Source organism: Vidua chalybeata, chromosome 4 (genome assembly GCF_026979565.1).
Source record: "Vidua chalybeata isolate OUT-0048 chromosome 4, bVidCha1 merged haplotype, whole genome shotgun sequence".
In the NCBI taxonomy this organism is placed as follows: domain Eukaryota; kingdom Metazoa; phylum Chordata; class Aves; order Passeriformes; family Viduidae; genus Vidua; species Vidua chalybeata.
Window position 1 is genome coordinate 6,864,726 of NC_071533.1, and position 17,595 is coordinate 6,882,320.

The window sequence follows — 17,595 nt, forward strand, 5'->3', positions numbered from 1 at the left end:
GTTATGAACACTTGCGCTTCATTGGTGTTGAAGATGATTTCCAGGTAGAAATTCAGAAGGCCCCAGTACAGTGACCAGGAAAAGTATGGTGACCCATAATTTGGGGCTACCACAAGCAGGTTTTTACTTCTGCTTGCAATACCTGTGAAGACATTGAAGCCTTTGCTGCAGAAGTCAAAAGCTGACCTATCCTTCTGTTACAGGAGAGCTGTCACAGGAAGGAGCTTTAGCACACACCTGGAATGGTCTTCAAGGGCTCAGAAATCAGAGGAAAAAGTAGAAGAGCCTCCTCTTGTCTTCCTTGAACACAGCTCTGACCTACGCCTGAGACTAGACTGAACCAAACTCACTCCATTTTAGAGGTGCAAAAGCCTCTTCCTGGCTCATGTACTCAACACCACAACAGGCTCATGAGTCTGGGTTTGGTTCCACAGACTCTTTCAGCTGATGAAGACCACTATATATTTCCAGCACCTTTTTCCTTTGAAAAAATAGTTAACTTCAGTCTCACAGTCCTGAAGATATTTCACTCTTGTCTGATATTAAGAAATGTACAACAGGGACTGCAGAAATGAATCACAGCATCTGATGGTGAGATTAAACCCAGCAGCTTTCAAGGGAAAGCACATTGTCTCACTGATGGAAATGTCCCAGCTCCCCACAGTGGGATGTGGGATGTGGGAGAAACAGAGAGGGTGACTAAGGCAAGCATACTTCTCGCAAATATATTAGTTTATTTTTTTTTTAATCTTTCCTCACCTTTACAGCTTGGTTTTTTATTTACTTTGTGTAGACTATGAAGTTTTGTGGCATAGATAGTTTCATAAAGTTATTTTCTAGGTTCCACTATCCTGAATTTTCTAGTCAGGAAGAAGGAGATAAAAACCCTAGAATATTACTTATATGAGTGACCCCACCTAGGGACACTGATTAAACATCACCTGCTTCAAGGTGGTCTGGTGTGTGTGTGTGGAAATGCAGTCTTGAGCAGGTGTTCATGTTTCTGCCAAAAGCAGTGCAGAGCCTGAATGTGTCGGTGATGTTGCCCTCCAAGAACAGAGGTTTGTAGAGGCAAAGTAAAAGCAAAGGCCTAATTAATCAAAATATTCTAATATCACAGAGCTCCTCTGAGAGTATCAAGGCTCAGCAGATGTGAAAGCTCATTGCAATTCAGAATGTAAAAGTTAAAAGTTAAAGAGGTTGCTGTGAGAGAGAAGCAACCAGGAGGGGGAAAGCAGGTAATCCTGAATTTCCCTTATCCTAAATAAATTTTGGTTTAATCTGTACTGCAGGCAGCCATCAGTGCCAAGAAAACATTTTTTTCCTGGTACTTGTGTGGAAAGAGAGTGTCTAATTTCCTCAGCCAAGTGACACTGAGGAGCTGGGAGGCAGACAGTCCCTATGAAAGCAAGCAACAAAGAACAGCAGTGACCACTGGGCTTCAGGGAGGGCTCTTTGAATATGTTTTTAAAGGCATTGCTATGGTTAAGTCCAGATTTAAGTCACTACAATTGTAAACTGTGAACTTGTGGCCAGATGGGACAATGTTTTCTGACAGTCCAGGAAGACCAGGAGCAATGTTGCCAGGGATAGAACAGCTCAGTGCAGGGCGGCAGCAGCTTTTCAAAGCTGATTTACCTCTGTGTATGGATAAGTATGTCCCAAATGAGGGGCTGGATGTGCCAGTTACAAAAGCTGCCTCCAGAGACAAGGGCTACCTCTCATCTGTCTGTCTGCTGTAGATCTCAATCCTAGCTGGGTTTGGAGCTGAGTTGGAGTCAGGAGCTACTGCTACTCCCAGACACTCCTCCTAGGATGCTCAAGTTCCCAGTCTCTGGCTCATCCATGTGCTACTGAAAATCTGCTGTGCACTGGTTTTCTGTCCCACATCTCTCATGCTGCAGGAGACCAAGCTGCAGAACTGAGCTGCAGAATGAGCAGCTGCTGGGACTACTTGAGACTTGTCCTCCCCCAGGATCCTCCCCAGCTCCTGGAGACTCCAGGCCTGTGTCAAAAGAGGGCTCACACATGGAAATACGGAAATACCCATTTATCTTCAAAGACAGCACACACATTCCATCTACTTGTAAGCATTTGTGTGGCAAATTATGAAGGTATTATGAAGTTACGATGTCAAACAAGACACAGGTTTGTTAAAAAAAAAAAAAAAAAAAAAAAAAAAAAAAGTCCTCATTATCTTCTTTGTAGGAGCTGTCTTCAGAAATACCTGCCTGAATCTCAGGATAAAGTCCTTGATGCACACCACTTCTGAGGGCTGAATTCTTACCTCATGAGTAACAGCTGAACCTCACAGAAATACTCAAGGTTTTAACCGATTTCTTCATCTTTACATGTATATTATTGCTTCTTTCAGTTACAATCTACTTTTTCCTAACAGGAAACTAACATGTGGCTTTAGTAATACCTATCATCAATCTTATTTATTCCATCTATTTCCAGGTAATTATATATAGGGTATTTCTTAGTCTATATTCAGATGGCCTATTTAGAGATGAATGGATTCCTTCCAGAATGGCAATGACCTTTCTGTGACTCAAACATTAATTTTCTAAATGGCATCACAGGTGAAATACCTTATACATCATCATAATTAACAAGATACACCCTATTAATGATCAGAAAACATGGTTTTCATAATTATAAACAGAATTCTTTCTGAAGTAAAACCTTCCTCTCTGCTACAAAGTGTTAGTCAGTACCATTGGATACATCCACAGTGAAAGCTACTAAAGCCCTACTCAAAAAGCAACCTTAATTGCCAGCCTAACATATCCTACGTACCCACAAAATGTAGATTTTAGAGACATTACACTTCAGAACTATTCAGATATTCATCTGTTATAATATGTTTGACAAGTCTCTGGTTTGAAATGGACTGGCATTACAAGCTAAATTGATCTGCTTGCTTTCGTAATTAAAGTCAACTCTGCCTGTGATTTCTGAGAGCACAGTAAAAGTTGTAACCTGCAATCCATACTCTCTCATGAGTCCTCCTTCCTGATTGCAAATTAAGGGTCAGACGATCAGGTGCTTTCTGGTAAAACTTGGAGGAGGGATAAAGAAGGAGTCAGGGTGGAGAATACCTGTGTTCCATAAGGGGAGCTCCTTAAAGGAATTAAAGCACCTCTCATGGAAAAGAGACAAAAGACAGAAGCTCCACTACTCCAGTGTGAGCTCTGATCCCCGCAGATCTTATGAGCAAGACTGTGTCTGCCAAGAGATCAGCAAAGGGAAGTGATGCTGTAGAGCACTGCTAATTCAGAGTGGTGACTTTTCTTCTGCAGCAGCACTGGGTGCATACTTCAGCCAAGTAGAGTAAGCACTGTGCTTTCAGCTGGGGTGTGTGAGGTGCTCACCATGGAGCTCTGACTGCTCCCAGCGGCTGAGAGCTTTATTCCAGGATCCTGTCCAAACAATGATGCAGGGAACAACGTCCTGCCTAACCTCATGGCCCCATTAATTTGAAGGGGGAAGAGCCTTTGTTTTCCCACTGAAAAGGTCTGCAAGGGGCTGAACAACACCTGCATTCTGCCAGACTGAGAGTTACTCATTGGACAAATTGTTCCTGGGATGGGAGACAGGTATATTTAGCACAACAAACACAATTTGCTCCCAAAGCTTCCTGACTTTCAAGAACACAACTCACATTGCTAAAGGATGATAAATTTTCCCTTATTTTTATTAAAAGCTGCATGATGAAAAATGTTAAAAAGTATGGGAGAGTTAATGCTCTAGGGGATTAATTCATGACCATTTTTCACAAGCATGTCAGAGTTATCATGTAGTAACGAGTACAGATTGGCAAAAAATAGTGAAAATCATGGATGCTATTTAACATAACTACACAATAACTTTGGAGACACAAAAACAGAATGTTCAGTTCCTGCAGAAAGGTACATGGGGTTAAAATCCATTAAGAATTTAGAAACTTGTCCTTGATAAATTGATAATTGTCTTTTCTAGAATGTTGGCATAGTTTATGTTATTTTATATCCTTTTTTTTTTTTTTTACTATGAAGGCCAAATTCAATGATGTCATTTCTTTTGACAATATTTTGATAAAAGAAATTCCAAATATCTAAAATTAGCAGTCATGCTATACTTACAAAGATTAGAAGAGCTTGTAGGTTAACAGGATTTTAAGATATTATTTGAAAAATTGTGCTGGTTTTAGAATGTTCTTCTTATTTCATATCAATACTATTAAAATATAAAGGGAAAACTTAAGGGGTAAACAATACAGATGTTTATATTTAATTCGTAGCTCTGTTTCTCTTTCTGGTTTCCATAAAATGTTTACCTCATTTTAACACTGAGCAAAGAGATTTGTTGCCTATGTGTGTGCATAATTGCATGTGGGAATATTTCTATACAACTTTCCAGCCTTGCAAAAGCCTTCTAAATTAACATTGTTATAACAAGCATGGTGTTCAGACAATAAAGATCTATAAAGAAAAGAATAAAAAATATTTAGCTATTTGTATTTAAATTGCATGTATACAGCATTCTGGATCAAAAATAGTCTAATAAGAGCTGGTTAATGATACATTTTTACTATTCTTTAACAGGGAGAAACCCTATTGTCACATGTCAACCAAATACTCAGATTACAATCCTGAAGAAAACTGAATTGAGTTATTACTATGGCAAAAGCTAATGTTTGCTCAAACACCATCATAAAACCTGATTATAGGTCTAATGGACCTCGCTACAAACTCTGAGTCTGGAAACCTCCATTTAGAGAAAGGAATGGTAGGCTGTTGGGAGTGATAAAGCTTTCTTTCTTTAGTTTAAAAGAAGGGATTTTCTAATATGTGAAATTATAAATCACCAATTTTCCCAAATAAAGTTCAAAGGTTCCAAATCCCATTTTTATGTGTATTTTGCAAAAGTATAACTTCCATCTTCTGTCCTCTAACTCTTCCTAATGCCAATAGCGATAGCAGCAGGCTCTGAGGACTCCGAGTCCTCTGAGGACTGTGAAGACTACAGATGTCAGTGGGTCATGTGGAGACCCACTGTCAGGAGTTTCATCAGCTCAAAATGGGACACAATTTTTTTACACAGACTCCAAAATCAGTGCTTCAGATTATTTACCAGAAAGAACCTAAGCAGAATTTTAGTTTACCTGATGGTGCGAAGCGCAGAGTCACAGAATGGATCGGGCTGGGAGGGACCACCTCTGGTCCCACCTCCAGGCAGGGTTATCCCACAGTACATGGCACTGGATTGCATCCAGATGGATTTTAAATAAACCTGGTTGTGTTTTGAGTCCAACCTATGATATAGATTGGATGAAAATTACACCATAGTGTGCCACCCAGGCTGGATCTATTCTGTTTCAGCTACAGCTGAACCCCAACCAATTCACACATGCTAAAATCACTGGTAGCTCTATGAATAAGTTTTTCTGAAAGGGACCACAATCTGGGATTTACAGAAAACTCTCCAGACACATTTGGAGCCTGGTCTTACAAGGCATTGAGCATCTTGGATTCCCATTCATGTTTAATATCTTAACAGGAGGATTTTGACACTTTGGAAGACATTAAGAAATGGGTGCACAAAGTAAAAACTTTCTATTCTACTACTCTTTGTCTTTTTAAAAAATTTATTTAAATTACAGATGCTTTTTTTGATAATAGCATTTTAATGACAAAACCTTTGCTGAAATTCCTACTTTGTTGCACCACTCTTCAAGGATTTTCTAGTACTCATTATACATCAGCTTCTCCGTCAATAAGCAGGCATCCTCTAGAACAAAAAACAGCAAATAGAAAAATACGAAAATGGCAGAAGTTTATGTATATACATCAATATCTACAAGTTTTATATTTGGGGTTGGCATCTAATTAATCAGATTTGATTCTGTCTCAAAGGTTTATTTCTGTAAATTAAAAGTAATTACACAGTCAAAGGCAATTACATTCTAAAACTAGGAATATGTGTAAAAAAACTGAGGGAAGTGTGAATTCATTCATTTATGAGCAGGAAAAATATAATTATTTAGACATAGTAATACAGAGACAATGTGTAATTGCCTGTCAAAATCAGGTTAAGTATTGACAGCAATGACATTTTGTAAAAATCAGCAGATTGGTATAAAGTCTGCGGATTAAGAGCAAATACTGTACCAGGAAGGTCTTGAACTGGTGTCTTGGACAGAGGCTCACAGAGGCTTTGAGACACTTGTCTCTTTGCCAGGTTCTGTTATTAAAAAAAAAAAAAAGTGCATGAGTGTTTTAGACTAACAACAGTTTTAATGGTTAAAAGGCCTAAATGGTTCAATTGAAAAATATGACCTACGGAAAAAAGTCACAAGAAAAGGAAATCTAAAAAACACAGAGGTGAGTCACATAAGATATAATCCTAGAAACACAGGATTGACAGGGGTTTCTGGTCTCATTTCTTGCACTCCTGTGCAGCAGTTCTCCAACAGGACAGGTCTGGGTAGGACCAGCTGAGGAGCCAACAAGGGAGATACATTTGGGAGAAGATGATGGCCAAGACAGCACTGAAAGATGGCAGGCAGGAGAACACCATGCAGGGGAGGAACTGAGCAGTGCAGGAAGCAAGAGAAGGCTGCGACCTCTCAGTGGGGTCTTCCTCATGGGATGTAATCAGGGAACAGGTGGCTGGGAGGCCATGGCTTGACTGCAGTTCTTGACAGCCACAGAGTTCATTTGCTCCAGTGATGCTGTTTCATTCCCTCCTCACTCCGTTTCCACACCAAACTCCCACCTCCTGGCTGCACTTTCTGCTCCATTCCCAGGGACTCTCCAGCAACACACCTCCCTCTGCCTCGTTCCACCTACAACATCCCCGGGGCATTGTTCCTTATTTTGGGAACCACTGATCTGCTTCACCTCCTCAAATGAAGAAAGCACACATATATATCTAGTCCATCCCTGACATCTATTCTCCAAAGCTTCTGATGAAGGCTGTTTCACAACATCCCTAACCTCTCTGTTTCAGTGCTTCACAGCCTTATTGCTCCATTTCTTCCCTAATACTTAAGATAAATATTTATTGCAAATTAAACTGATTTTTCTCTTTTACCTTTTGCAGACACAAAGAGCAATGGAACAGCCCTCTTTCAGAGTAACTCCTTATAGCTTGAGAGACTATTTTCCTTTCTCTAATCTTCTTTTTTGGAGGCTAAGCAAACACAGTCTCTTCAATATTTGAAACGAACTCATGTTTTCTTAACTGGATCCTCCTCAATTTGTCACTACCTCTTTGTACAGTGATGCCTAAAACTGAACTTTAGCTTTCAGTCACAGCAATACCAACAGTGTTTGTTTGGCATCATAATTTAACTCATGGCCAGAATAAATCATCCCATTCTGGTGAGGGTTAAAAATAATGTTTGAACCAGTGTCTCTGCTGGTGCAATGGCTGGAACAGATTAAAACTACTAGACAACTCATGACTCAATAAAATTTATGTTTTGTCAATTCACGGGCTTTTATTAAGTATAGTTGCTAAATAGGACTTTATCCATAGTTGTATGCAAGTAAGAACAGGATAAGTAAATCTATGAAGAATATCTGAGAATTAGCATTCCCATATGGAGTCTCATTTTGTATGAGGGCAGTGTGTGTGTTAGTGGTTTACTCTGTATTTAACAATGTAGTTATTTCAGGTGACACGTTCTGAAACCAGGCCTAAAGTAAATGAATGGGAATTCCTTTCCTAGCAGACCAAGTCTTAAATGAAAAAAATCTAATAAAACCTGCACAGCTCGGTTTGGTTTAGAAACTCAGCCAGTGGCAAGCAGCCCAGAGCCCCAGGCAGTGCTCACAGGGGCCAGAACCGAGCTGTCCCACCCCAGTTTCACACCAGTGCAGTGTTACCGCTCTTTCCAGTGGATGCACTTTGGTGGAAAAGTGGTGCAAAGTGGGTGACTCAAGCCCAAAACGTAGCTGGGTACAGCAACATCTGTGTTTCCAGGCAAACACATAGAAAAGTGTGTCTCTGACAGCTACAGACACTGACACGTGCAAGAGACAGTGGGGATGTGCACGTGACAGATGGGGAGTTACAGCAGAAATTGCTTTTCTCATGCACCTTTCAGCCTTTTGCCTTCACACTTGGGCACCAAGCTATTATTGGCTGATTAACAGCTTTGCCCTCCCAGCACATATTAAGCATATCAAGGATAACTGATGGAATACTGAGCCATAAATGTTTTCTTGGCATTTGTTTGGCCTATGCTATTTGGAAACAATAAAAGCATCTCATATTCATAATGGTAATACATATATACCATCACAGATCACACCATCAAGCATTCTCCTTCCATTTTATTGTGCAAAATGTGGAGATAACATTAATATGTATTAATAGAATGTAAATGTGATTAATCATAATAGGAATGTCCCAGACAGATTACCACTGCTGTTGATAAAATAGAATTAAAATTGTCTGGTCAGATTTTCAGTGCAGCTAGAATTGGTATCTCTGTTCCTTCTGTTTCCGTGTGTCTATCTACACAATGCTACACTTCTAAAAATCTCATTATTTCATGATGTTTTTGGGAGAAAACAATGCAGAGCTGCAACTCCTTTACATTATATGATTAGTGAAAAGCCATACAAATGAAAGAAGGCCACACCCACAAAGACTGAAGCTACAACTAACTCCAGAGAGGACACAAATTTTAGGCACCGTTCTCTCAAAAGATTGTAAAGAAAATGAAACAGACAACACCCGAGACTGCATGCCCATGTGATGGGAATCCATTCAAATCCAAGGTTTGCATTATTCAAAGACTGATAGACTTTATTAAACAAGAATTCCACTGAAAGCTCCATTAAGTGATGAAGTCATAAGAGGTTTATTGTTTCAGGTATGTAGTTTCAGCTGAAACTAGTTTGAAAAAAAAAGTGAAAATTTTTTGAAAAGATGACAAAAGTAAGAGTGAGCGTAGCAAGCACAAGGTGACTCAGAAAACATTTTTCACTGTGTTTTCCAAATTAAAAAAAATGTGGTAGGATCTACTGAAAGTGGGAGGTGGTGGGCTTGGATACAAAGCAAGGGTTCTTTGTGCACTGCCACCTCATCACTGGAACTCCCTGCTGCAGGATCCTGTGGGCTCAAAAAGTGCCATGGCAAACAAATAGAGGGAAAGCCCACAGGCTCTCCTACTCCTCCACTACAGCTCACCTGCTTGAGCAGAATCCTCCAACACATCCCCTCAAACAAGATATGGTAACACGTAACATGCTGCTATGTTCTCACATGGATTCAAGTGCCTGTACACAAATAAGGCCCTATTTGCAACTCCTGCTGATGAGACTGAACTCTGACTATAGTATACATACAAAAGGAGTAATATAGGGCAACACAATATTTTCATTACACCTTTTTTCTTTTAACAGAATTACTTCCACGTATTCAGATCCACCACTAGCCAATACTGCATTTTTTTTTTTTGTCACAAAAGGGAGAGAAAGCAAGACTACCTCAATGTATTACCATGCTGGTGATACACAGCTGATGAGATAGAGCCCATTATTGTATTTTAAAATTTACTTGAATTTTTAAAGGTCACACAGCTGCTTTGAGTAATGTAACCTGAAGAATGATGTAGTGGTGTAGGAACAGAGATAGAGCAGAAACGAATATGACTACCAACAACATGCTTATCCCATACTTGAAGATGATCTTCCTATGTCTTGATAAATGAAAATTGATGCAAAGCCTTTTAGAAGCATGTTGGGCCTACCTGTTTAACCATGTTTCCTGACTTGGTTCGCTTGGAATGGAGGCAGTTGTACTTGGAGGCTTTATTAATATAAAGATTAATGAATTTGTACAATTTGGGCATGCAAACCATTTCTATCAGGCATATTCCATTTAGAATAAGCAGCAAACCATATATAAGGGTTGTGTCAAAGTTTACTGAATAGGGCCCTTGATAGCTAATGTAACATTTCTCCAACAAATCAAAGGTATTGTTCTATGCTCACATGAATATACAGTAGCCATTACCTTAAATTTAAAACTCACTGTGAGTAGCAAACACACTGTGGGGATATGAAGGCCATATTGTATCAGTGGAGTCTGCAGAGATTTTCTTCATATGGCTTTGCCTGGTTGAAATATATGTTGCAGTTGAAAGCTAAAGGGATTACTTTTGAATAGTCATCACAAAGGTTGATTATATTCGTATATCATTTAGCTGGACCCTGCAGGCTATTATTCCATTAGCTGTGCTGGCCCTGCACTGTCAAAAAGTTGATCATATAATGTAAAAAGGGTCCATGCTATGTTAAGGTATGTGGAGCAACTTGAAGCAGCAATCTTTTAAGAGCAGTACAGCTCTGTACTTGAAGGTAGATTGCATTTAAAATAAATACCCACAAAATGGAATAAGTACAATAAACCTATCTCTGTTTCCCATTTTTCCTTCTTCGAATAGGCTGTATATAATTTGAGTAAGTTAATTGCACCAGGTTAAGATATTGGCTATGGAGTATTTTTTCATGCTCACAGCCAAAGAACTACACCTCAAAATAGCTGTGTCTTTACGTGAAACCCTCATGGAAACAATGTTTCTGGTGAAATAGGTTTACTGATTATGCTTCCCTTGCACATGCAAACACACACACACATTTTCTTCCAGTGCTTAATAAAATGGATCTTCAGACGGTTCCATTATGTGGATGCCTTAATATTATTTTATGCTAAAACATGGACAGCGCATTAGATTGAAAGCATCTTACTGTTCCAGGAGGCAGAGCAATCATGGACTATCCCTAGATAGCAAATGCTCCCATTGGGGAAACATTGCCAACAATGCAGGCTAATGAATCACAGCAGTAATTAATCATGGGCATTTGGAAAAGCCACACAGAACAGAGATGGACTCTCAAGATGAGGAAGGTTAGAAGGTGGGACCGAGAAAAAGGCAAAAAGATCATCCAATTGCATTTTAGAATAAGTTTATGGGTGAGTATTTGCTTCAGTACAGTTGTGCCTGTGCTTGCCTCTGTCTTTCTAAGCAGGCAGAGAAAGAAACAATTTAAGTGGCTTGGTTCTCTCAGCTTTCAGATCCTTGAAGAACAACTTGGCAAAAATAAATAAATAATAAACACGCAAATACAAGACCCTTAGGGCTTATGGCCTAGTGGAAGTGAGACAGTGCTTCTTTTATTAGACAAAGTTGTTTAATTTAGATTGTAAAAGCAAGAGTTGGTTCTCTTTCAGCACACCATATATATTATTCAAGGCAATGAATGAGTCTTTATGAGTACAAATGGGAGCCTTTAATGAACTACAGCAAGCACTTGAGAAGGTAGATTTCCCTGAATAAAGGCTTCACAGATGGGCAAGTTTATGAATGAGAAGCAGAATTTATTTTACAAGCTTTTGAAGAGCATATGCAGACTATGGCACTATAAGGAAAGTGCAAGGTTTTTCTGGTTTGGGTGAGAAAACCTAACAGGAATATGAATTTTTCCCTGACTAATAACTTCCGTTGTTTACTTACCCACATTCTCTCTTGATCTTACATATTTCAGTTCTGTGCATTGTTATACATTCATCTGTGACATCTTTTGCACAAACCATTTGTTGAATATCAATTTTAAATAACAGGTCTATCAGGACAAATTGTCGACTGTAGATAGAAAACCAGGGATTTTCTTAAGGCCAAAATATGACACCATGTCTTTTGTGTATCTGGAAGTTAGAGATCACAAAAATTCTAGACAAATATTGGTGACACAGAAAAATCAGCTTTGGAAAACAATCATCAAGAAGATCACTTCAAACATGAAGAAACTTAAACAAAATTGCTGCCAGTTTTTAGCTTATAGTTTTACCTTTACTGTCAACAAATTTTACATTAAATCCAAACTATTAACCTAAAATTTCAGTAAAGCATCTTGTGTCTAGTTTGAATTTGTATTTGCCATTTAGTGCCTTGAAATATTCTCAGTCAAAGGCAAAATTTTCCAGCAGCACAAAGCAGGTGAGCATCTGCCCAGCCGGTTAATCAAAGTTTCCACAGTGCAAAGTAGAATTCCCAAATGGCCTAGAGAAGGGTTTCTTTTATTTCAGCCCCCACCCAGATGCAGAATGATCACAATTGCAACCTACTTGCTGTCTCCTAAAGACAGGACAAGTCCTGGGGGAACCTGCTGATAAAGCAAACTTCTGAGCAAAGGGTGTCTGCTTACTCTTGTGGTAGAAGCCAAACTCGCTCTTGGCCAACCTGAGGAGCTGGTGAGGAGAGAACACACATGAAGTATAAAAACACTTCTAATACCTCTATCTTTGCCTATCACTAAAGACTGAGCCTGAAATCTACTCAGAAATCCATATGAAAGGAAAGCCTTACCTTGCCCACAGAAGGGGTAGTTTATTGTCTCAAAGAACATCTGCCAATATTTTTGGAGGCATTCCTATAGACTTTTAGAGAAATGTGTCTATCTCAATGATACTGCATCAAAGTTTTAACACACATCTTTAGAGTTATGAATGAAATCTACTCTCAAAGAAGCAGTAAGTGGGCTGATGTTTCTGACAACATATTGATCATAACAGAAGCAGCATATTTATTTCTAATTTGTGTGCAGAATTATCATGGCTACATCACTTAAAAAAAAAAAAAGCAAAGCCAGGTATATTGGGTGCTCAGTAAATAAATAAAGTACAGTAGCTGTGAAAACAGATTTCAGGCACAGTGACAACTCTGACACCAATTCATAACATAGCCACTACACTGAAAAATTCTTGCTGTCTTCTGCCAATTCACTACAGTCCTTGTACTGTAAATTTAAACAATCTGCTGAAGAATCTACTTTTTGAATTTACTTGTGCAACTTTCGTGTATGACTACACATAGAACCTCATCCTTTTTTCTTTAGTCAGACATAGTGCATTTTGTCTGTGAAGTACTTGGTATAAAGGCACAATTAAAACCTGCAAGACAGCATAGCAGGACAGTTCATACCTGCCTTTGTGAACACCATCTTCTACCCACTGAGCAAAACACTGAGCAGAAGAGCTACTCACTGGCAGTGTGTAATATTTATTTCTGAATATGCAGCTTGATGTGTCTTCAAAGGACCTGGCTGTCACAGAGTGGTAAGCACTCCTTTCTCTGAAATTCAGGTTCCTTAAAGTTGTCCCAGGGGAGGAGAGCTGGGAAACACAGATTACTTAAACACGTCCTCTTGCTTAACTGTATGCCATCATCATACCGAAGTTCAAATACAGTATCAGACTGCTCTGACTTAAAAATCTCTGATTTTAGTTCTTTCTGCTTTATCTCTGTATTTTGACATGAGTGTCCTGTGTAATTTTGTTGAGAGTTTATTGTTCTGCAGCTCTCATTCTTTATGCTTTGGTTTGGCTCTGCTGTTTTAAGTTTACCTGCTCTTCTATAATTACACTTGTAAGAGCACTTTTTAATGGCTGAGACTTTCAGCATCTCCAGTGATGACTCTGCCTGGTGGCTTGCAAACTGTTTGTCATCTGAGGTCTCTATAATGCAGGGTTTTTTTTGCCTGGGAAACTGTCTTCCATGAGCTTAGCCAAAGGTATCATCTGGCTACAGAAGCAGAAGCCAATGAAGCAGAGAAATCCCATCAATGCACCTGCTACAAGAAAAAAAAGGAATGCCATGGAGATTTTTTTTCTCCTTACCTGACTTAGGTTTACATCTTCTAATGCACCCCAGGCATGAATGCATCCTTTCTGCATGAGGAGATGTAGGGAAGGGTCTGGAAGATGATGTTCTTTAAAAAGAAGGTATGGAATCCCTTATGGAAGTATCAACTTTCTTGTGACTGAGCTTGTCTGGGGAGAATATTACTCCCCTCTAAGACTGAAGAAAAGTGCTCCTAACTTATCTTTAAAAAATAACCAACAAAAATAGCTGCTGGAAATTAAGGTCCTGGTGTATGCAGGGTCCTTGCAGTGACATGTGCTGACACTGGTTTGCTATAGGACATACCTCTCCCACGGGCATTTGGGAGAATCTTCTTTGTCTCAGCTTTTGTTGCTGATTTTACCAACAGATTGAGAACATAGAATCAGAAATCGGACCTAATTCTCTTCACCAGGCATTGGGAACAATACTTTTGCTGGCCACAGCAACACAGGGTGTTTAGTTTCTCCCTCCTAGTTTTTGAATTTATGGCCATGTTCTCCCAGACAATGTGTGACAACTTGAAAGACCAAGACTTGTCTTTACAGCTAAGTAGAGAGCTCCAGCTTTCACGCCAGTCACTCGCTTCTTTTGATGAGAAATAGATTCACATGAAAAAAAGATTACACTGAGAAATGGAAATGGATTTTCTGTTTTATTAGCAGAAGCACAAGACTTGTGAGCTACTTTAGAAAGTTATAGAACTACAGAGACTTTTAAGAAAAAGCCAGCAGAAGCTAGAATTTAAAAATAAATGCTCTGGCTAGTATGGGCCCAATTCTCAACTGACACAGCCAATGCAGGTTCACTGAAGTTAGCATGGTTATGTCAGCTTTGCCAAATTGCTTCAAAACAGATCTTTTTAGAAAACATTTGACTTCAGAAATTTTAAATTCACTTTGATTTATGCCATACCAGTCACACTGTTTTGCTCAAGGAACAGCAGAGATTAGAAGCATGCAGCAGGAAAGCAAAATGTCTCCATTAAGTAAAAAATGTCACTCTCCCACTCCACTCCTTGACCACAGTGATAAGAGTCACCAGCAGGTACCCCCAGTGTGGAGGTACACACTGAGGAGGTCCACTTGATGGAGCTGAGGGGAGGCATGGACTTCCAGGTGCAAGGGAAGGAGAGCAGCAATGGGTGACCTGGCTTCTTTTGGATCTTTTCCACAACCACAATGCAAGGGGAGAAAAGGAAACAGGGTTATTCAGGTATTGCTGTTCAGTTCTGTCCTCACAAAGGCACCAGTGGAAGTGCAGGCAGACACCAGCTGCTGCTGTTTTGAAATGTTTTCCTAAGATGAGAGAAATCATGCAAAGCCACCAGCTGAGAAATAAGGAAGGAATTTTCCCCCAGGGCACAAGTCTGATAGGGATTCTGGCAGATTTAATTTTTTTATAAACTGTTCCCACAACTGAGGAAATCTATTATGAGATTATATTAGATTTGAAAATATCACGATTTCCCCAAGTTCACAAAGTGAATGGTGAACTTGAAATGACTTCAGGTGTCTGAATCTATTACAGACTGGGGGACCCTTGACTGTGCCATCATGCCCCTTCATGGGAGGATGTGAGAGCCTCTTTAGAAGCTGGATAAATTCCAAGCACTAGGTAGAAGACTCTGGGTACCAGTAATTTAATAATTTAACATCAGTCTGTACTGAGATGAATGGTACTTTGACACCAGGTCTTCCTAATAAAAACAGTAACTGGCTTAAAATCCATGCTGGGATCTGTATGTTCTGATCAAACCACAGTCCCACCTCATAGCAAAGCTCACATGGTGTAATAGACAAAATTCAGTGCTATAAATTGGAATAAGACAGCCCCACTTGGAGGTTTCAGAGTCTCCAGGTCACAGGTGAGCCTGCCAGGCATGGCAGTGGGGCAACAGCCCTGGGAAGGTTTACTTGCCCCACTGCAAGTCTCCCTGGTGGAATGCTTGCTGTGGCTCCATTTAATTCTTAATCTCTGCATCTCTGTTTAATTCCTAGCTGCTTTAGAGACCTGTTGTAACACAGTAGTTAAAAAAAAATATATTCACATGTACTGCCAGGCCTCCCCAAAGAGTACTAACTTGACACGTAGGCCATGACAGCTGGGCTTGGACTACTAAGAAATCTAATCCAGGGTTTCCATCATCTCAGTTGTTGCCTTTCTTTCATTACAGTTTGACTCAGCCCCTAATGGATTCAGCTTTATAAAATCAGAAAAAGAGGAAAAGAAAGCAATTTATTCATGTTTCACTAGAGCTCGCAGAAGACGTGAATTTTCTCTAAAAATGCAAATTATTTTGCGCCACACAAGTGAGACTGGGCAGCTAAAGCTCTTAGAGGAAGGGCCTTTCCCAGGGCTAATGTTTTTATACCCAGTGATTGAATAAATTGATCCCTTTTTTATCACATCTCTTCTGCTCTCCTTTTTCTTCAGAAGAATTTAACCAAAGGTACCAAAGCAGCCTTTTTAATTCTAAGAAAACTGATTATGCGTGTTAATTTAGTTTTTAATCCCAGACATATCAAAATAAACACCATAGGCATGCGTAGCAGAAATCAATATCTCTTAAGCATCAAGTTAGTAAAAACAAGGATTTAGTAAGAATCCAAGATGTAAAAGACTAATGTACAAACTAAGCCCTTATTTATGTAATGTGCCGTTATACAAGCTCAATATAAACCTGAAAGAAACTATTTCAGAAGAGCAGAAATGGTTTACTTGCACTGCATCAAAAATGACCCCATAAGACCTCCTTTACTGAGCTAGCCCAGATATTTAATGTGAACATATGTTTTTAAAGGATTTCTTGTCTTATGTCCAGTCATTCTTGTTAATTCATGGGACAGCATACTGCAGATGTGCCTTTTTCTATGTTACATAAAGCAAAAATTACATTTAACAAGTGCAAGGTTGGTCATAAAAAATAAATAAAAATAGACTCTTAAAAGCTGGGAAATCACAAAGTGAAACTATCAGTCATTCTTATTGAGAAGGGTGAGGACAATGTGAAATAAAACTTGCACATCTATGAAGAGACACCCCTAATATGCCAGCACATGCCTGTTATTTCCATTCTCTATAGGTTGCTTTCATTAGCCCAATATTTTTTCTTTTAGGGTAAGCTGCAGTGCATGTTTGATCTAGATCCCCTTTTTAGTCATTGACTTCAATTTTAATAGTAATCAAATGAAACATTTTGAATCCATGTGCAAGTTTGCTTACTTGAAAGAAGAGAGAATTCAGTTTTTGTGTGTTCTGCTTCTGGGTAAGAACTTCAAACTGCATGTTTGTTTACCAGTAGTGTTATTTGTTAATATAATTGTTTAACGTGCTAATAAAATAACTTTCAGACTAGTTTTGAAATACTAAACCAAATCTAAGTGTTAATTTTTGCACCTTATCCATATGCAAACTAATCAGACCATTGTGATGGTATTTAGTTCTGTATGGTTTTACTCCTTCCTGAGTGCAGAGGCAAGAAATGACACCACTTCAAAAAAAAGGAATATTCTCTTCTACTTTTTTGCAGACACTTAAGATCTCAATCTTGCATCCATTATTTGTACTTTTCTTTCAAGAGTTGGTATACGATGGCATTCAGAAAGAGGAATCACTCTGTCGTCTAGGATATTGCTAGTTTAGAGATCACTAAGTTCACCTATATAAAAGTATAGACATCTCAAATACACATTTCCTTTATATATTTACATTCAAAATATTATTTGTAATGGCAAAGTAGCTTCACCATTAACAATTATGTGAAAAGGCAATTTTAGTATGAAATTTATTTTCTGATTTTATAGGAACAACATGTCACAGCTAGAAATAGTTACAACACAGCTCCCCATGAGCTTTTAAGTAATGCTTTAGCAAAACAAAATATTTTTTATAACTTCATCTGAAATTTA

At 38.9% G+C, this 17,595-nt stretch overlaps 1 protein-coding gene across 8 annotated transcripts in view; it reads right to left on the minus strand.

Moving 5' to 3' along the window:
• Positions 1 to 17,595, minus strand: part of TTC29 (tetratricopeptide repeat domain 29) — a 192,000-nt gene that overhangs the window by 1,016 nt on the left and 173,389 nt on the right. For 2 of the 8 annotated variants that reach the window (XM_053940812.1, XM_053940819.1), the window contains exons 11-14: positions 12,130 to 12,252; positions 11,519 to 11,709; positions 6,156 to 6,228; positions 5,348 to 5,775 (exon numbers count right to left, since the gene is read on the minus strand). In XM_053940812.1, the coding sequence (XP_053796787.1) occupies positions 12,206 to 12,252 (47 nt within the window). In that variant the 3' untranslated portion in view covers positions 5,348 to 5,775; positions 6,156 to 6,228; positions 11,519 to 11,709; positions 12,130 to 12,205. Of the gene's footprint in view, positions 1 to 5,149; positions 5,300 to 5,344; positions 5,776 to 6,155; positions 6,229 to 11,518; positions 11,710 to 12,129; positions 12,253 to 17,595 lie in introns of those variants that run through there. The other 6 variants (XM_053940817.1, XM_053940818.1, XM_053940820.1 and 3 more) reach the window with 5 other exon arrangements.